The sequence below is a fragment of the Salvelinus alpinus genome, chromosome 2, assembly GCF_045679555.1.
Source record: "Salvelinus alpinus chromosome 2, SLU_Salpinus.1, whole genome shotgun sequence".
Taxonomy (NCBI): Eukaryota; Metazoa; Chordata; class Actinopteri; order Salmoniformes; family Salmonidae; genus Salvelinus; species Salvelinus alpinus.
This window is the reverse complement of record NC_092087.1, coordinates 6,971,575-6,991,340: the sequence shown is the minus strand read 5'-3', so window position 1 is coordinate 6,991,340 and position 19,766 is coordinate 6,971,575. Positions and strand designations below refer to the sequence as shown.

The 19,766-nt window shown below is 41.4% G+C and overlaps 1 protein-coding gene across 1 annotated transcript in view; it reads left to right on the top strand.

Moving 5' to 3' along the window:
* Positions 1 to 19,766, top strand: part of LOC139553244 (dedicator of cytokinesis protein 3-like) — a 373,967-nt gene that overhangs the window by 308,351 nt on the left and 45,850 nt on the right. The window contains exons 28-36 of the mRNA XM_071365370.1: positions 1,448 to 1,594; positions 2,931 to 3,029; positions 3,590 to 3,684; positions 5,408 to 5,483; positions 7,172 to 7,272; positions 16,337 to 16,395; positions 17,062 to 17,210; positions 18,974 to 19,059; positions 19,602 to 19,628. Of these exons, the coding sequence (XP_071221471.1) occupies positions 1,448 to 1,594; positions 2,931 to 3,029; positions 3,590 to 3,684; positions 5,408 to 5,483; positions 7,172 to 7,272; positions 16,337 to 16,395; positions 17,062 to 17,210; positions 18,974 to 19,059; positions 19,602 to 19,628 (839 nt within the window). The remainder of the gene's footprint in view (positions 1 to 1,447; positions 1,595 to 2,930; positions 3,030 to 3,589; positions 3,685 to 5,407; positions 5,484 to 7,171; positions 7,273 to 16,336; positions 16,396 to 17,061; positions 17,211 to 18,973; positions 19,060 to 19,601; positions 19,629 to 19,766) is intronic.

Genomic DNA, 19,766 nt, shown 5'->3' with positions numbered 1-19,766 from the left:
CTAAGTTGACTGTGCCTTTAAACAGCTTGGAAAATTCCAGGAAATTATGTCATGGCTTTAGAAGCTTCTGATAGGCTAATTGACATAATTTGAGTCAATTAGAGGTGTACCTGTGGATGTATTTCAAGTTCTACCTTCAAACTCAGTGCCTGAGTTTTCATGGGAAAATCATGGGAAAATCAAAAGAAATCAGCCAAGACTTCAGAAAAAAAATTGTAGACCTCCACAAGTCTGGCTCATCCTTGGGTGCAATTTCCAAACGCCTGAAGGTATCATGTTCATCTGTACAAACAATAGTACGCAAGTATAAACACCATGGGACCATGCAGCCGTCATACCGCTCAGGAAGGAGACGCGTTCTGTCTCCTATAGATGAACGTACTTTGGGGCGAAAAGTGCAAATCAATCCCAGAACAACAGCAAAGGACCTTGTGAAGATGCTGGAGGAAACAGGTACAAAAGTATCTATATCCACAGTAAAACGAGTCCTATATCGACGTAACCTGAAAGACCGCTCAGCAAGGAAGAAGCCACTGCTCTAAAACCGCCATAAAAAAGCCAGACTACGGTTTGCAACTGCACATGGGGGCAAAGATCGTACTTTTTGGGGACATGCCTGTGGTCTGATGAAACAAAAATATAACTGTTTGGCCATAATGACCATCATTATGTTTGGAGGAAAAAGGGGGACACTTGCAAGCCGAAGAACACCATCCCAACCGTGAAGCACGGGGGTGGCAGCATCATGTTGTGGGGGTGCTCTGCTGCAGGAGGGACTGGTGCACTTCACAAAATAGATGGCATCATGAGGAATGAAAATGATGTGGATATATTGAAGCAACATCTCAAGACATCAGTCAGGAAGTTAAAGCTTGCTCGCAAATGGGTCTTCCAAATGGACAATGACCCCAAGCATACTTCCAAAGTTGTGGCAAAATGGCTTAAGGACAACAAAGTCAAGGTATTGGAGTGGCCATCACAAAGCCCTGACCTCAATCCTATAGAAAATGTGTGGGCAGAACTGAAAAAGCGTGTACTAGCAAGGAGGCCTACAAACCTGACTCAGTTACACAAGCTCTGTCAGGAGGAATGGGCCAAAATTCACCCAATTTATTGTGGAAAACTTGTGGAAGGCTACCTGAAACATTTGACCCAAGTTAAACAATTGAAAGGCAGTGCTACGAAATACTAATTGAGTATATGTAAACGTCTGACGTCTGTGGTCCTCCAGGAGATCTTCATGTACAGTAGGATTCCTGTGGTCTTCCTGGAGGTTTTCGTCATGTACAGTAGGATTCCTGTGGTCTTCCTGGAGGTTTTCTTCATGTACAGTAGGATTCCTGTGGTCTTCCTGGAGGTTTTCGTCATGTACAGTAGGATTCCTGTGGTCTTCTTCACCCAGGAGAGGGTACACATTGATTTCCCATGTATTCCTATCTCCCTCTAGGACACCCCAGTGCAGGAGGAGGTAGAGATGATGGTGGAATCTCTTCTGGATGTGCTTCTCCAGACCCTGCTAGCCATCATGACCAAGTCTCAGTCCCAGGAGGCGGTAAGAGGCCATCGCTGCCCACAGTGCACGGCTGAGATCACTGTTAGTAACTAACAATCTGCTTCTACTATCCATCTACTTCATCCTCCTCTACTCTCCAGACTTCATCTCTCTCTCTTTCATCAACCTGGTCCTAATCATTTCTATTATCCCCCTCACTTCCCCCACTCCTGTCTCTGCATGTTTCCCCCTTATTTCCCCCTCACCTGTCCTGTCTCTACATGTTTCCCCCTCACCACTCCTGTCTCTACATGTTTCCCCCTCACCTCTCCTGTCTCTACATGTTTCCCCATCACCTTTCCTGTCTCTGCATGTTTCCCCCTCACCACTCCTGTCTCTACATGTTTCCCCCTCACCTCTCCCACTGTCCCTATTCGTTCCCTTGTTAATTTTGTCCCTGTGCTTCATAACACTTTACCAGTTTGTAGCTTGTCTATTAGGAGTGTTTTCAGAGGAATGCAGTCAAATAAAAGACTCTCAGTAAAAAAGTATGAGGCCTAAAGCTTCTTTTTTACGTACATTTATTTGTTGAATATTATTGTTCAATTTAGAATTTGTCACTGTTAGGAACTCAGTAACTTAGCGGAATAGAGGAACTTAGCTGAATAGAGGAACTTAGCTGAATAGAGTAACTTAGCTGAATACAGTAACTTAGCTGAATACAGTAACTTAGCTGAATACAGTAACTTAGCTGAATACAGTAACTTAGCTGAATACAGTAACTAAGCTGAATACAGTAACTAAACAAAGTTGAATGAAGTAACTAAACCTAGCTAAATACAGTAACTAAGCTGAATGTAGGAACTAAACTAAGCTGAATGTAGTAACTAAACTAAGCTGAATACAGTAACTAAACTAAGCTGAATACAGTAACTAAGCTGATTGCAGTAACTAAACTAAGCTGAATACAGTAACTAAGCTAAATACAGTAACTAAACTAAGCTTTATACAGTAACTAAACTAAGCTGAATGTAGTAACTAAACTAAGCTGAATACAGTAACTAAGCTAAATACAGTAACTAAACTAAGCTTTATACAGTAACTAAACTAAGCTGAATACAGTAACTTAACTAAGTTGAATGAAGTAACTAAACTAAGCTGAATACAGTAACTAAACTAAGCTGAATACAGTAACTGAACTAAGCTGAATACAGTAACTTAACTAAGTTGAATGAAGTAACTAACTTACTAGTAAGTAACTAAAGTAACTAAACTATCTTACAGTTCTCCTTTGAAACATACCCTTATCCAATCATCTCCCTCCATCCTCGTTATCCTAACCCCCCTTCTTCCCATCTGTGTTTTTTCATTGGTCATTGGGTGGCTCGCGTTGCACTGTGATTGGCTGACATGTGTGTGCCTGTGTTCTCATTGGCAGGGAGAGTATGTGTCCTGCCTCCTATCCCTGCTGCGTCAGATGTCTGACATCCACTTCAAACATCTACTGGAATACTTCCAGAGCAAAGAGGAAGTCAAGGTGAGACTGTCTCTTTCTCAATGTCCTCCTCTTCCTCATTCCACTGACCTGAAAGAATGTGATGTGATTCATGAATTCTAGCCTAATGCTGAGCTTCCACCATATTGTTTTCACCTGTCGCGTCTTTTCCAATCAGTGCAGATGAAGAGGAGGAGAGGACAGATTTGTAAGCAGTTGTGATGGAGCCTCTAATGTACAGGGAGTCATGGATGAACTGACATTTTGGTTTTGTTCCAGTGTTCTGGCCTGCTCATGGTTAAGGACACACATGACTCTCTCTGTCTCTCTGTCTCTCTCTGTCTCTCTCTCTGTCTCTCTCTCTCTGTCTCTCTCTCTCTGTCTCTCTCTGTCTCTCTCTCTCTCTGTCTCTCTGTCTCTGTCTCTGTCTCGCTCTCTGTCTCTCACTCTGTCTCTCTCTTTTTCTCTTTCTCTCTCTCTCTGTCTCTCTCTTTCTCACTCTGTCTCTCGCTCTCTCCCTCTCTTACTCTGTCTCTCTCTTTCTCTCTCACTTTTATTTATGTCTATCTCTCTCTGTCTCTCTCTCTCTCTCTGTCTCTCAGGAGTTCCTTCTGAAGATATTCTGTGTGTTTCGTAACCTGATGAAGCTCAGTATTTTTCCCCGGGACTGGAACGTGATGAGGCTGCTGACCAGCAAGTATGTCATACTGAACACACACACACACACACACACACACACACACACACACACACACACACACACACACACACACACACACACACACACACACACACACACACACACACACACACACACACACACACACACACACACACACACACACACACACACACACACACACACACACACAGGACTGGAACGGGATGAGCTGACCAGCAAGTACATCTCCATGTTGCTCCCATCCCTCTTTCACACCTCCTCCCATCCCTCTTCCCACACCTCCACCCATCCCTCTTCCACACCTCCACCCATCCCTCTTTCACACCTCCTCCCATCCCTCTTCCCACACCTCCACCCATCCCTCTTCCACACCTCCTCCCATCCCTCTTCCACACCTCCTCCCATCCCTCTTTCAAACCTCCTCCCATCCCTCTTCCCACACCTCCTCCCATCCCTCTTCCCACACCTCCTCCCATCCCTCTTTCACACCTCCTCCCATGCCTCTTTCAAACCTCCTCCCATCCCTCTTCCCACACCTCCTCCCATCCCTCTTCCCACACCTCCTCCCATCCCTCTTCCCACACCTCCTCCCATCCCTCTTCCCACACCTCCACCCATCCCTCTTTCACACCTCCACCCATCCCTCTTTCACACCTCTACCCATCCCTCTTTCACACCTCCTCCCATCCCTCTTCCCACACCTCCACCCATCCCTCTTTCACACCTCCACCCATCCCTCTTTCACACCTCTACCCATCCCTCTTTCACACCTCCACCCATCCCTCTTTCACACCTCCACCCATCCCTCTTTCACACCTCCACCCATCCCTCTCACACCTCCACCCATCCCTCTTTCACACCTCCACCCATCCCTCTTTCACACCTCCACCCATCCCTCTTTCACACCTCCACCCATCCCTCTTCCCACACCTCCACCCATCCCTCTTCCACACCTCCACCCATCCCTCTTTCACACCTCCACCCATCCCTCTTCCCACACCTCCACCCATCCCTCTTTCACACCTGCGTAGCTGGACTGTTTGTACACGTCCATGTCCCCAGTCACCTTTCCATGGTTAAGTGTGGTTTTCGATTTCAGTTTGGCATGTATGCTGCCATCTATCTATGGTTTCTGGTTTGCATAAGTTGTAACAACCTCCCCTGTGCACTTCCTGAGGAGCTGTATACGTCAGTAATATTCTCAGTGACTACCCGGAACATTTCCCAAAACAATCTTAAAGCATATATTCCGATTGGTCAGACCAGCGTTGAACAGTCCTTACCACAGGTGCTTCCTGTTTACGTTTCTTCTTATAGGAGGGCGTGATCTGATTGGAGGAGTTTTCCTCAGATTTCCTTTATTGAACTCCCCAGCTCCAATAAATGCAGTCTCGGGATATGTGGTTTACAGTTTTACACAAAGTCCAGTGAAGGTCCTTGAGGGCCGTCGTGGTGTTTCGGGTTGGTGGGGGGTGAGGTGGGTGGGGGGGGGTGGGGGGGGATATACACGGCCGTGACGATGACTTGAAGAAAATTCTCTCGGGAGGTAATGTGGTCAATTACCCGCAACACATTGTAATACATTCTAAAACATATTCAGAAGAATTCCCCATTGTAAGTCATTTTAGATGTTTCCCAACATGCACAAAATGGTGTCAGAATGTATCAATAATTAGCTGTTTCAAAACCGTTTATTTTTTAACAGTTGTGTATTTATTTCTGTTGTTTCTCCCTCTAGCACCATAGTGACAACTGTCCAGTATCTGTCCCCGGCTTTGCACAAGAACTTCACCGAGGCCGACTTTGAGTTCAAGGTGCGTGACTTTGACAGAGTGACACACACACACACACACACACACACGCAGAGCTAGTGAGCTGGTGTTGCTGCAGCCCACGCCAGAGTGCACACACACACGAGCAAACACACACACACACACACGCAGAGCTAGTGAGCTGGTGTTGCTGCAGCCCACGCCAGAGTGCACACACACACACACGAGCAAACACACACACACACGCAAGCACGCAAGTCTTGTCCTTGAGGCAGAACAGAGCAATTTCCGCTAGATTTGCCAGTTGCAAAGTCAAAATTGTCTATGTTGTAAAAATTCATGAACCCCCTTGAGTTATTGCCCCCGTTGGAAAATCGAATTAGCATAATACAAAAACATCAATAAAAATCAGTCCGTTTTAGATAGGGATATCGGGGTTTTTCTTAGCATTGGACGCATCTCAATCTGCAGTAAAAGGTGACAGAGTTAGAGAGGTGTTTGTCAGACCATGAGGCATCCCGGAAATCGGTCTTCTCACAAAAACCATCTGTAGCTTCCCAAAGGTTTGGGCTACACACTAATATGAAACCTCTGTGGAAAGGCGAGACTCTCAGGAACTCGTACACGTCGGTAGCTGTGCCTCACAAGACTCGTATGAATGTCTCCTGGTACCAGTTGAAAAATGAACGGAAGTATATATGGAGACTGTTTTTAGTGACAAAAAAAATAAAAGGTTAAAAAATGTAAAAATAAATAATAACAAATGTTTCCTGATCTTTCTTTTTTCTCTCAGATATAGGAGAGACATTTCAGAACAAACTTCCTTTAGATGTACTATCTGTTGTTCCATGTAGTTAATCTGTTATTCAATGCGTTTGTATGGGCTAATAGCAGTAAGGCCCAAAAATTGTTTTATCAAATAATTATTCTATATTTTTTCATATCCTCCAAAGGGGTCCTAAAATTCCAAATCAAATATCAAAATGATCCTTGGTACGACCTTCTTAAAACAATTATATAAAGCTTAATAGAATCCCTCTCTCCCGGCTTAGACAGAGCTTAAACTAGTATGAGTTAATTTAAGGTTAGGGCATTAGAATTAGCAGTATAGTTATGGTTAAGGTTAGGGTTAAGGTTAGGGTTAAGGTTAGGGTTAAGGTTAGGGTTAAGGTTAGGGTTAAGGTTAGGGTTAAGGTTAGGGTTAGGGTTAAGGTTAGGGTTAAGGTTAGGGTTAAGGTTAGGGTTAAGGTTAGGGTTAAGGTTAGGGTTAAGGTTAGGGTTAAGGTTAGGATTAAGGTTAGGGTTAAGGTTAGGGTTAAGGTTAGGGTTAAGGTTAGGGTTAAGGTTAGGGTTAAGGTTAGGGTTAAGGTTAGGGTTAAGGTTAGGATTAAGGTTAGGGTTAAGGTTAGGGTTAAGGTTAGGGTTAAGGTTAGGGTTAAGGTTAGGGTTAAGGTTAGGGTTATGGTTAGGGTTAAGGTTAGGGTTAAGGTTAGGGTTAAGGTTAGGGTTAAGGTCTGCCCCCAGAACAAGATTCATGACCCAAAAAACACTAACCTGACTCTTTTCTCCCCCTCTCCTCTCACAAGATGTCCATAATCTCTTCAACATCCTAGTCGTGTGTGAATATCATGCTCTTCTGTTTGACTTAGACAATGAGTACCGTTGTTTAGGTCCTTTTTTAAGTTTTGCTCATGTACGTGGTCTGTGTGTATGTGTGTGTTACTGGCCAGGTGTGGAACTCATACTTCAGTCTGGCTGTTCTCTACATCAGCCAGCCCAGTCTACAACTGGAGAACACCACCCCAGCCAAGAGGAAGAACGTGTTGGACAAGTATGTACCCTCAAAGAGTTCCCATTCAATCATCATCACCATCGTTTACCATTTATCTTCAAGCATCTCGTTTTCTTTGTTTGTACAGTGAACGTGTTGGACGAGTAAGACTGCTCACAGAGTGGCCTGCCTCTCTTCATCATGGTTTACCACTTGTCCTGAAGCATGCTGTGTTGTCTCTAAAGTGTCCATCTGTACAGTAACGACCTCCATCTGTACAGTAACGACCTCCATCTGAACAGTAACTACATCCATCTGTACAGTAACGACCTCCATCTGTACAGTAACGACCTCCATCTGTACAGTAACGACCTCCATCTGTACAGTAACTACATCCATCTGTACAGTAACTACCTCCATCTGTACAGTAACTACCTCCAGTGTCCATCTGAACAGTAACTACATCCATCTGTACAGTAACAACCTCCATCTGTACAGTAACTATCTCCATCTGCACAGTAACTACCTCCATCTGTACAGTAACTACCTTAATCTGCACAGTAACTACCTCCATCTGTACAGTAACTACCTCCATCTGTACAGTAACTACCTCCAGTGTCCATCTGAACAGTAACTACATCCATCTGTACAGTAACAACCTCCATCTGTACAGTAACTACCTCCATCTGCACAGTAACTACCTCCATCTGTACAGTAACTACCTCCATCTGTATAGTAACTACCTCCATCTGTATAGTAACTACCTCCATCTGTACAGTAACTACCTCCATATGTACAGTAACTACCTCCAGTGTCCATCTGAACAGTAACTGCATCCATCTGTACAGTAACGACCTCCATCTGTACAGTAACTACATCCATCTGTACAGTAACTACCTCCATCTGTACAGTAACGACCTCCATCTGTACAGTAACTACCTCCATCTCTACAGTAGCTACCTCCATCTGTACAGTAACGACCTCCATCTGTACAGTAACGACCTCCACCTCTACAGTAACTACATCCATCTGTACAGTAACTACCTCCATCTGTACAGTAACTACCTCCATCTGTACAGTAACTACCTCCATCTGTACAGTAACAACCTCCATCTGTACAGTAACTACATCCATCTGTACAGTAACTACCTCCATATGTACAGTAACGACCTCCATCTGTACAGTAACTACATCCATCTGTACAGTAACTACCTCCATATGTACAGTAACGACCTCCATCTGTACAGTAACGACCTCCACCTCTACAGTAACTACATCCATCTGTACAGTAACTACCTCCATCTCTACAGTAACGACCTCCATCTGTACAGTAACGACCTCCATCTGTACAGTAACTACATCCATCTGTACAGTAACTACCTCCATCTGTACAGTAACGACCTCCATCTGTACAGTAACGACCTCCACCTCTACAGTAACTACATCCATCTGTACAGTAACTACCTCCATCTGTACAGTAACTACCTCCATCTGTACAGTAACTACCTCCATCTGTACAGTAACTACATCCATCTGTACAGTAACTACCTCCATATGTACAGTAACGACCTCCATCTGTACAGTAACTACATCCATCTGTACAGTAACTACCTCCATATGTACAGTAACGACCTCCATCTGTACAGTAACGACCTCCATCTGTACAGTAACGACCTCCATCTCTACAGTAACTACCTCCATCTGTACAGTAACTACCTCCATCTGTATAGTAACTACCTCCATCTGTACAGTAACTACTTCCATCTGTACAGTAACTACGTCCACTGTCCATCTGTACAGTAACTACCTCCATCTGTACAGTAACTACCTCCATCTGTACAGTAACTACGTCCACTGTCCATCTGTACAGTAACTACCTCCATCTGTACAGTAACTACCTCCATCTGTACAGTAGCTACCTCCATCTGTACAGTAACGACCTCCATCTCTACAGTAACTACCTCCATCTCTACAGTAACAACATCCAGTGTTTGTAGTGGAGTATAGATCCTTGCTGGGTCAATATCCGGCTAGCTAGAGGGACCACTTGTCTTACAGTGTTTGTCAAAAGTTAAATCGCCTGAGGTTGTAAGTTTTAATCCTATACCGTAGTAGTGATTTTTCCGAGAACTGTCTGCTCATTTGTTTCCCTCTAGTTTCATTATATGCCGTATCTGACTTAAAAATCTAAGTTTATTGGTCACGAACACAGAGTTTCAGATGTTATTGCAGTTGCAGCTAAATGCTTGTGTTCCTAGAACCAACAGTAATACCTAACTAAATGCTTGTGTTTCTAGCTCCAACAGTAATACCTAGCTAAATGCTTGTGTTTCTAGCTCCAACAGTAATACCTAACTAAATGCTTGTGTTCCTAGAACCAACAGTAATACCTAACTAAATGCTTGTGTTTCTAGCTCCAACAGTAATACCTAGCTAAATGCTTGTGTTTCTAGCTCCAACAGTAATACCTAACTAAATGCTTGTGTTCCTAGAACCAACAGTAATACCTAACTAAATGCTTGTGTTTCTGGCTCCAACAGTAATACCTAACTAAATGCTTGTGTTCCTAGAACCAACAGTAATACCTAACTAAATGCTTGTGTTCCTAGCTCCAACAGTAATACCTAACTAAATGCTTGTGTTTCTAGCTCCAACAGTAATACCTAACTAAATGCTTGTGTTTCTAGCTCCAACAGTAATACCTAACTAAATGCTTGTGTTCCTAGAACCAACAGTAATACCTAACTAAATGCTTGTGTTTCTAGCTCCAACAGTAATACCTAACTAAATGCTTGTGTTTCTAGCTCCAACAGTAATACCTAACTAAATGCTTGTGTTTCTAGCTCCAACAGTACAGTAATACCTAACTAAATGCTTGTGTTCCTAGCTCCAACAGTAATACCTAACTAAATGCTTGTGTTCCTAGCTCCAACAGTAATACCTAACTAAATGCTTGTGTTTCTAGCTCCAACAGTAATACCCAGCTAAATGCTTGTGTTCCTAGAACCAACAGTAATACCTAACTAAATGCTTGTGTTTCTAGCTCCAACAGTAATACCCAGCTAAATGCTTGTGTTCCTAGAACCAACAGTAATACCTAACTAAATGCTTGTGTTTCTGGCTCCAACAGTAATACCTAACTAAATGCTTGTGTTTCTAGCTCCAACAGTAATACCTAACTAAATGCTTGTGTTTCTGGCTCCAACAGTAATACCTAACTAAATGCTTGTGTTTCTAGCTCCAACAGTAATACCTAACTAAATGCTTGTGTTTCTGGCTCCAACAGTAATACCTAACTAAATGCTTGTGTTTCTAGCTCCAACAGTAATACCTAACTAAATGCTTGTGTTTCTAGAACCAACAGTAATACCTAACTAAATGCTTGTGTTTCTAGCTCCAACAGTAATACCTAACTAAATGCTTGTGTTTCTAGCTCCAACAGTAATACCTAACTAAATGCTTGTGTTCCTAGCTCCAACAGTAATACCTAACTAAATGCTTGTGTTCCTAGCTCCAACAGTAATACCTAGCTAAATGCTTGTGTTTCTAGCTCCAACAGTAATACCTAACTAAATGCTTGTGTTTCTAGAACCAACAGTAATACCCAGCTAAATGCTTGTGTTTCTAGCTCCAACAGTAATACCTAACTAAATGCTTGTGTTTCTAGAACCAACAGTAATACCCAGCTAAATGCTTGTGTTTCTAGCTCCAACAGTAATACCTAACTAAATGCTTGTGTTTCTAGCTCCAACAGTACAGTAATACCTAACTAAATGCTTGTGTTTCTAGCTCCAACAGTAATACCTAGCTAAATGCTTGTGTTTCTAGCTCCAACAGTACAGTAATACCTAACTAAATGCTTGTGTTTCTAGCTCCAACAGTACAGTAATACCTAGCTAAATGCTTGTGTTCCTAGCTCCAACAGTAATACCTAACTAAATGCTTGTGTTTCTAGCTCCAACAGTAATACCTAGCTAAATGCTTGTGTTTCTAGCTCCAACAGTAATACCTAGCTAAATGCTTGTGTTTCTAGCTCCAACAGTAATACCTAGCTAAATGCTTGTGTTTCTAGCTCCAACAGTAATACCTAGCTAAATGCTTGTGTTCCTAGCTCCAACAGTAATACCTAACTAAATGCTTGTGTTCCTAGCTCCAACAGTAATACCTAGCTAAATGCTTGTGTTTCTAGCTCCAACAGTAATATCTAACTAAATGCTTGTGTTTCTAGCTCCAACAGTAATACCTAACTAAATGCTTGTGTTTCTGGCTCCAACAGTAATACCTAACTAAATGCTTGTGTTTCTAGCTCCAACAGTAATACCTAACTAAATGCTTGTGTTTCTGGCTCCAACAGTAATACCTAACTAAATGCTTGTGTTTCTAGCTCCAACAGTAATACCTAACTAAATGCTTGTGTTTCTAGAACCAACAGTAATACCTAACTAAATGCTTGCGTTTCTAGCTCCAACAGTAATACCTAACTAAATGCTTGTGTTTCTAGCTCCAACAGTAATACCTAACTAAATGCTTGTGTTCCTAGCTCCAACAGTAATACCTAACTAAATGCTTGTGTTCCTAGCTCCAACAGTAATACCTAGCTAAATGCTTGTGTTTCTAGCTCCAACAGTAATACCTAACTAAATGCTTGTGTTTCTAGAACCAACAGTAATACCCAGCTAAATGCTTGTGTTTCTAGCTCCAACAGTAATACCTAACTAAATGCTTGTGTTTCTAGAACCAACAGTAATACCCAGCTAAATGCTTGTGTTTCTAGCTCCAACAGTAATACCTAACTAAATGCTTGTGTTTCTAGCTCCAACAGTACAGTAATACCTAACTAAATGCTTGTGTTTCTAGCTCCAACAGTAATACCTAGCTAAATGCTTGTGTTTCTAGCTCCAACAGTACAGTAATACCTAACTAAATGCTTGTGTTTCTAGCTCCAACAGTACAGTAATACCTAGCTAAATGCTTGTGTTCCTAGCTCCAACAGTAATACCTAACTAAATGCTTGTGTTTCTAGCTCCAACAGTAATACCTAGCTAAATGCTTGTGTTTCTAGCTCCAACAGTAATACCTAGCTAAATGCTTGTGTTTCTAGCTCCAACAGTAATACCTAGCTAAATGCTTGTGTTTCTAGCTCCAACAGTAATACCTAGCTAAATGCTTGTGTTCCTAGCTCCAACAGTAATACCTAACTAAATGCTTGTGTTCCTAGCTCCAACAGTAATACCTAGCTAAATGCTTGTGTTTCTAGCTCCAACAGTAATATCTAACTAAATGCTTGTGTTTCTAGCTCCAACAGTAATACCTAACTAAATGCTTGTGTTCCTAGCTCCAACAGTAATATCTATCTAAATGCTTGTGTTTCTGGCTCCAACAGTAATACCTAACTAAATGCTTGTGTTCCTAGCTCCAACAGTAATACCTAGCTAAATGCTTGTGTTCCTAGCTCCAACAGTAATACCTAACTAAATGCTTGTGTTTCTAGCTCCAACAGTAATACCTAACTAAATGCTTGTGTTTCTAGCTCCAACAGTAATACCTAACTAAATGCTTGTGTTTCTAGCTCCAACAGTAATACCTAACTAAATGCTTGTGTTTCTAGAACCAACAGTAATACCTAACTAAATGCTTGTGTTCCTAGCTCCAACAGTAATACCTAACTAAATGCTTGTGTTTCTGGCTCCAACAGTAATACCTAACTAAATGCTTGTGTTCCTAGCTCCAACACTAATACCTAACTAAATGCTTGTGTTCCTAGCTCCAACAGTAATACCTAACTAAATGCTTGTGTTTCTGGCTCCAACAGTAATACCTAACTAAATGCTTGTGTTTCTAGCTCCAACAGTAATACCTAACTAAATGCTTGTGTTTCTGGCTCCAACAGTAATACCTAACTAAATGCTTGTGTTCCTAGCTCCAACAGTAATACCTAACTAAATGCTTGTGTTCCTAGCTCCAACAGTAATACCTAACTAAATGCTTGTGTTTCTAGCTCCAACAGTAATACCTAACTAAATGCTTGTGTTTCTAGCTCCAACAGTAATACCTAACTAAATGCTTGTGTTTCTAGCTCCAACAGTACAGTAATACCTAACTAAATGCTTGTGTTTCTAGCTCCAACAGTAATACCTAGCTAAATGCTTGTGTTCCTAGCTCCAACAGTAATACCTAACTAAATGCTTGTGTTCCTAGCTCCAACAGTAATACCTAACTAAATGCTTGTGTTCCTAGCTCCAACAGTAATACCTAACTAAATGCTTGTGTTTCTAGCTCCAACAGTAATACCTAACTAAATGCTTGTGTTTCTAGCTCCAACAGTACAGTAATACCTAACTAAATGCTTGTGTTTCTAGCTCCAACAGTACAGTAATACCTAACTAAATGCTTGTGTTTCTAGCTCCAACAGTACAGTAATACCTAACTAAATGCTTGTGTTTCTAGCTCCAACAGTAATACCTAGCTAAATGCTTGTGTTTCTAGCTCCAACAGTAATACCTAGCTAAATGCTTGTGTTTCTAGAACCAACAGTAATACCTAACTAAATGCTTGTGTTCCTAGCTCCAACAGTAATACCTAACTAAATGCTTGTGTTTCTAGCTCCAACAGTAATACCTAACTAAATGCTTGTGTTTCTAGCTCCAACAGTAATACCTAACTAAATGCTTGTGTTTCTAGAACCAACAGTAATACCTAACTAAATGCTTGTGTTTCTAGAACCAACAGTAATACCTAACTAAATGCTTGTGTTTCTAGCTCCAACAGTAATACCTAGCTAAATGCTTGTGTTTCTAGCTCCAACAGTAATACCTAACTAAATGCTTGTGTTTCTAGAACCAACAGTAATACCTAACTAAATGCTTGTGTTCCTAGCTCCAACAGTAATACCTAACTAAATGCTTGTGTTCCTAGCTCCAACAGTAATACCTAACTAAATGCTTGTGTTTCTAGCTCCAACAGTAATACCTAACTAAATGCTTGTGTTTCTAGCTCCAACAGTACAGTAATACCTAACTAAATGCTTGTGTTTCTAGCTCCAACAGTACAGTAATACCTAACTAAATGCTTGTGTTTCTAGCTCCAACAGTACAGTAATACCTAACTAAATGCTTGTGTTTCTAGCTCCAACAGTAATACCTAGCTAAATGCTTGTGTTTCTAGCTCCAACAGTAATACCTAGCTAAATGCTTGTGTTTCTAGAACCAACAGTAATACCTAACTAAATGCTTGTGTTTCTAGCTCCAACAGTAATACCTAGCTAAATGCTTGTGTTTCTAGCTCCAACAGTACAGTAATACCTAACTAAATGCTTGTGTTTCTAGCTCCAACAGTAATACCTAGCTAAATGCTTGTGTTTCTAGCTCCAACAGTAATACCTAGCTAAATGCTTGTGTTTCTAGAACCAACAGTAATATCTAACTAAATGCTTGTGTTTCTAGCTCCAACAGTACAGTAATACCTAACTAAATGCTTGTGTTTCTAGCTCCAACAGTAATACCTAGCTAAATGCTTGTGTTTCTAGCTCCAACAGTAATACCTAGCTAAATGCTTGTGTTTCTAGCTCCAACAGTAATATCTAACTAAATGCTTGTGTTTCTAGCTCCAATAGTGCAGTAATATCTAACTAAATGCTTGTGTTCCTAGCTCCAACAGTACAGTAATACCTAACTAAATGCTTGTGTTCCTAGCTCCAACAGTAATACCTAACTAAATGCTTGTGTTTCTAGCTCCAATAGTGCAGTAATATCTAACTAAATGCTTGTGTTCCTAGCTCCAACAGTGCAGTAATACCTAACTAAATGCTTGTGTTTCTGGCTCCAACAGTAATACCCAGCTAAATGCTTGTGTTTCTAGCTCCAACAGTAATACCTAGCGAAATGCTTGTGTTTCTAGCTCCAACAGAGAGAGAGAGAGAACTGTCTTTCTGTCTAACTGTCTTCCTGTTTCTCACGTTGCCTTGTTCACTTCCTGTTTCTCACGTTGCCTTGTTCACTTCGTGTTTCTCACGTTGCCCTGTTCACTTCCTGTTTCTCACGTTGCCCTGTTCACTTCCTGTTTCTCACGTTGCCCTGTTCACTTCGTGTTTCTCACGTTGCCCTGTTCACTTCGTGTTTCTCACGTTTCCCTGTTCACTTCGTGTTTCTCACGTTGCCTTGTTCACTTCCTGTTTCTCACGTTGCTTTGTTCACTTCCTGTTTCTCACGTTGCCTTGTTCACTTCCTGTTTCTCACGTTGCCTTGTTCACTTCCTGTTTCTCACGTTGCCTTGTTCACTTCCTGTTTCTCACTTTGCCTTGTTCACTTCCTGTTTCTCACGTTGCCCTGTTCACTTCCTGTTTCTCACGTTGCCTTGTTCACTTCCTGTTTCTCATGTTGCCTTGTTCACTTCCTGTTTCTCACGTTGCCCTGTTCACTTCCTGTTTCTCACGTTGCCTTGTTCACTTCCTGTTTCTCACGCTGCCTTGTTCACTTCCTGTTTCTCACGTTGCCTTGTTCACTTCCTGTTTCTCACGTTGCCCTGTTCACTTCCTGTTTCTCACGTTGTCTTGTTCACTTCCTGTTTCTCACATTGCCTTGTTCACTTCCTGTTTCTCACTTTGCCTTGTTCACGTCCTGTCTCTCACGTTGCCCTGTTCACTTCCTGTTTCTCACGTTGCCTTGTTCACTTCCTGTTTCTCACGCTGCCTTGTTCACTTCCTGTTTCTCACGTTGCCTTGTTCACTTCCTGTTTCTCACGTTGCCCTGTTCACTTCCTGTTTCTCACGTTGTCTTGTTCACTTCCTGTTTCTCACATTGCCTTGTTCACTTCCTGTTTCTCACGTTGCCTTGTTCACTTCCTGTTTCTCACACAGTTTCTTTCACAAGAGAGCTAATAGAGTACCAGGCTTCAGTTTAAAATATGCAAGCACCATTTCTGATATTCCCTTCACACTGTAGACATCTGTAGACATCTGTAATGCTGTGATCTTCAAGGAATGATGTTCTTCAGTCTTCAGTACATTTCCTCATCTGTTAACTGTGGGAATACCCAAAAATATATCATATCCAATACATGTCCAATAGTCTTCAGTTAGAGATCTCTGTGTGTGTCTGGGATTCTTCACCTGTTGTTTTGTTTCTAGGTATGGTGACATGAGGGTGATGATGGCCTACGAGCTCTTCAGCATGTGGCAGAACCTCGGTGAGAGTTGCTCTCTATCTCACCCTTTATAATGCTACGTAACATGACATTTTAAATGTAGCATTTAGAGGACCTACTGTACTGTACTGTACCGTAGGATCCTCACCCATGTACACATTTGCCCGTTCTCACACTCACTCACTCTCCCAACCAAACATACAGAATGTTCATTTGGTACCAAGGTAGTCTAGTGGTTAGAGCGTTGAGGCCAGTAACCAAAAGGTTGCTGGATCTAATCCCCGAGCTGACAAGGTAAAAAATCTGTCGTTCTGCCCCTGAGCAAGGCAGAACGCCGAAGACGTGGATGTCGATTAAGGCTGCCCCCCCCCCCCCTCCGCACCTCTCTGATTCAGAGTGTTTGGGTTAAATGTGGAAGTCACATTTCAGTTGACCAGCCAAATGTTATCACGTAACAATATTGACCTCTACAGATGATAGGGGTATTTTAACGTTGCAGTTTCTATCTAATGTTCTCCCAGTGCTTTTCCGCCCCACTTTTGGATCGATTCAAATGTTGATTTAAATTATGCGACTCTCTTCTTGTTCTCTCTGTAAAACCTTACCTATTTTCTTCTTGTGATTTTCTGGCGTTCATTGCGTCTGGTTGAAAGGAAGTGTTTTGGGTTATTTAGTGTAAAGTCTGACTCTTCTTCATGTCCTCTCCAGGTGAGAACAAGATCCACTTCATCCCAGGTATGATAGGTCCGTTCCTGGGTGTGACCCTGGTGCCTCAGGGGGAGGTCAGGAACATCATGATCCCTATCTTCCACGACATGATGGACTGGGAGCAGAGGAAGAACGGGAACTTCAAACAGGTACACACACACACACACACACACACACACACACACACACACACACACACACACACACACACACACACACACACACACACACACACACACACACACACACACACACACACACACACACACACACACACAGAGATACATGTATATACAGTAAGTTTGATCTAACTACATGTATATTACAGTAGGTTTGATCTAACTACATGTATATTACAGTAGGTTTGATCTAACTACATGCATATTACAGTAGGTTTGATCTAACTACATGTAAATACAGTAGGTTTGATCTAACTACATGTATATACAGTAGGTTTGATCTAACTACATGTAAATACAGTAGGTTTGATCTAACTACATGCATATTACAGTAAGTTTGATCTAACTACATGTATATTACAGTAGGTTTGATCTAACTACATGTAAATACAGTAGGTTTGATCTAACTACATGCATATTACAGTAGGTTTGATCTAACTACATGTATATACAGTAGGTTTGATCTAACTACATGTATATTACAGTAGGTTTGATCTAACTACATGTATATACAGTAGGTTTGATCTAACTACATGTATATTACACTAGGTTTGATCTAACTACATGCATATTACAGTAGGTTTTATCTAACTACATGTAAATACAGTAGGTTTGATCTAACTACATGCATATTACAGTAGGTTTGATCTAACTACATGTATATACAGTAGGTTTGATCTAACTACATGTATATTACACTAGGTTTGATCTAACTACATGCATATTACAGTAGGTTTTATCTAACTACATGTAAATACAGTAGGTTTGATCTAACTACATGCATATTACAGTAGGTTTGATCTAACTACATGTATATTACAGTAGGTTTGATCTAACTACATGTATATTACAGTAGGTTTGATCTAACTACATGCATATTACAGTAGGTTTGATCTAACTACATGTATATTACAGTAGGTTTGATCTAACTACATGTAAATACAGTAGGTTTGATCTAACTACATGCATATTACAGTAGGTTTGATCTAACTACATGTATATTACAGTAGGTTTGATCTAACTACATGTAAATACAGTAGGTTTGATCTAACTACATGCATATTACAGTAGGTTTGATCTAACTACATGCATATTACAGTAGGTTTGATCTAACTACATGTAAATACAGTAGGTTTGATCTAACTACATGCATATTACAGTAGGTTTGATCTAACTACATGCATATTACAGTAGGTTTGATCTAACTACATGTAAATACAGTAGGTTTGATCTGTTTGATCTAACTACATGTATATACAGTAGGTTTGATCTAACTACATGTAAATACAGTAGGTTTGATCTGTTTGATCTAACTACATGTATATACAGTAGGTTTGATCTAACTACATGCATATTACAGTAGGTTTGATCTAACTACATGTAAATACAGTAGGTTTGATCTGTTTGATCTAACTACATGTATATACAGTAGGTTTGATCTAACTACATGCATATTACAGTAGGTTTGATCTAACTTCATGTATATTACAGTAGGTAAAGGGGGGCCCTCTTTCACCCATATTACTTCAATTTCTTTCACATACAATATTTTCAAAAAATTACAATGCGCTCTTCATGCAGTCATGGACGTTACAGAGCATTTATGGGATAAATATATTTTTTTCCGTGTTTGACGTTTGTTAGAGAGTTAGATTTAAAGTTGCCTTCTCTCTCGTTATACCCTGTCTTTTATGGTAGGAGAAACAGTGGTGTATTCATACTGTTCTGTTCAGGTGGAGGCAGAGCTGATTGACAAGCTGGACAGTCTGGTGTCTGAGGGGAAAGGAGACGAGAACTACAGAGAACTATTCAGCCTGCTGTGAGTAGAGGAATACACACACACACACACACACCACAATACACACACACACACACACACACACACACACACACACACACACACACACACACACACACACACACACACACACACACACACACACACACACACACACACACACACACACACACACACACACACACACACACACCACAATACACACACAACAACACAGACACACACACACACAACCCAACACACACACACACACACACACCACAACACACCCACACACCCCAACACACACACCAACCAACAAACACCAACACACACACATCAAAACACACACCCACCCAACACATAACCCTTTCTTTACCTCCTACCTTCATAACGCTGTGTGTAGGCTCTAACCTGTTGGTTTCTACCTGCTATGATAACCCTTTCTTTACCTCCTACCTTCATAACGCTGTGTGTAGGCTCTAACCTGTTGGTTTCTACCTGCTATGATAACCCTTTCTTTACCTCCTACCTTGATAACGTTGTATTTGCTTGGCTCTCTTTCTGCTGCGTGTGGGATTTAGAACCCAGCTCTTTGGGCCTTACCCCAGGTAAGATAACACAGCTCTAACGGCCTGCTGCCACTAACTCCTCTCTACATCCCGTCAAACGATGTACTCACAGTGATCACTCCAACCTAGGCCCCTTGGTGGTATTGATTGATAAGGCGTTTGTGTGTTTCTTTGTTT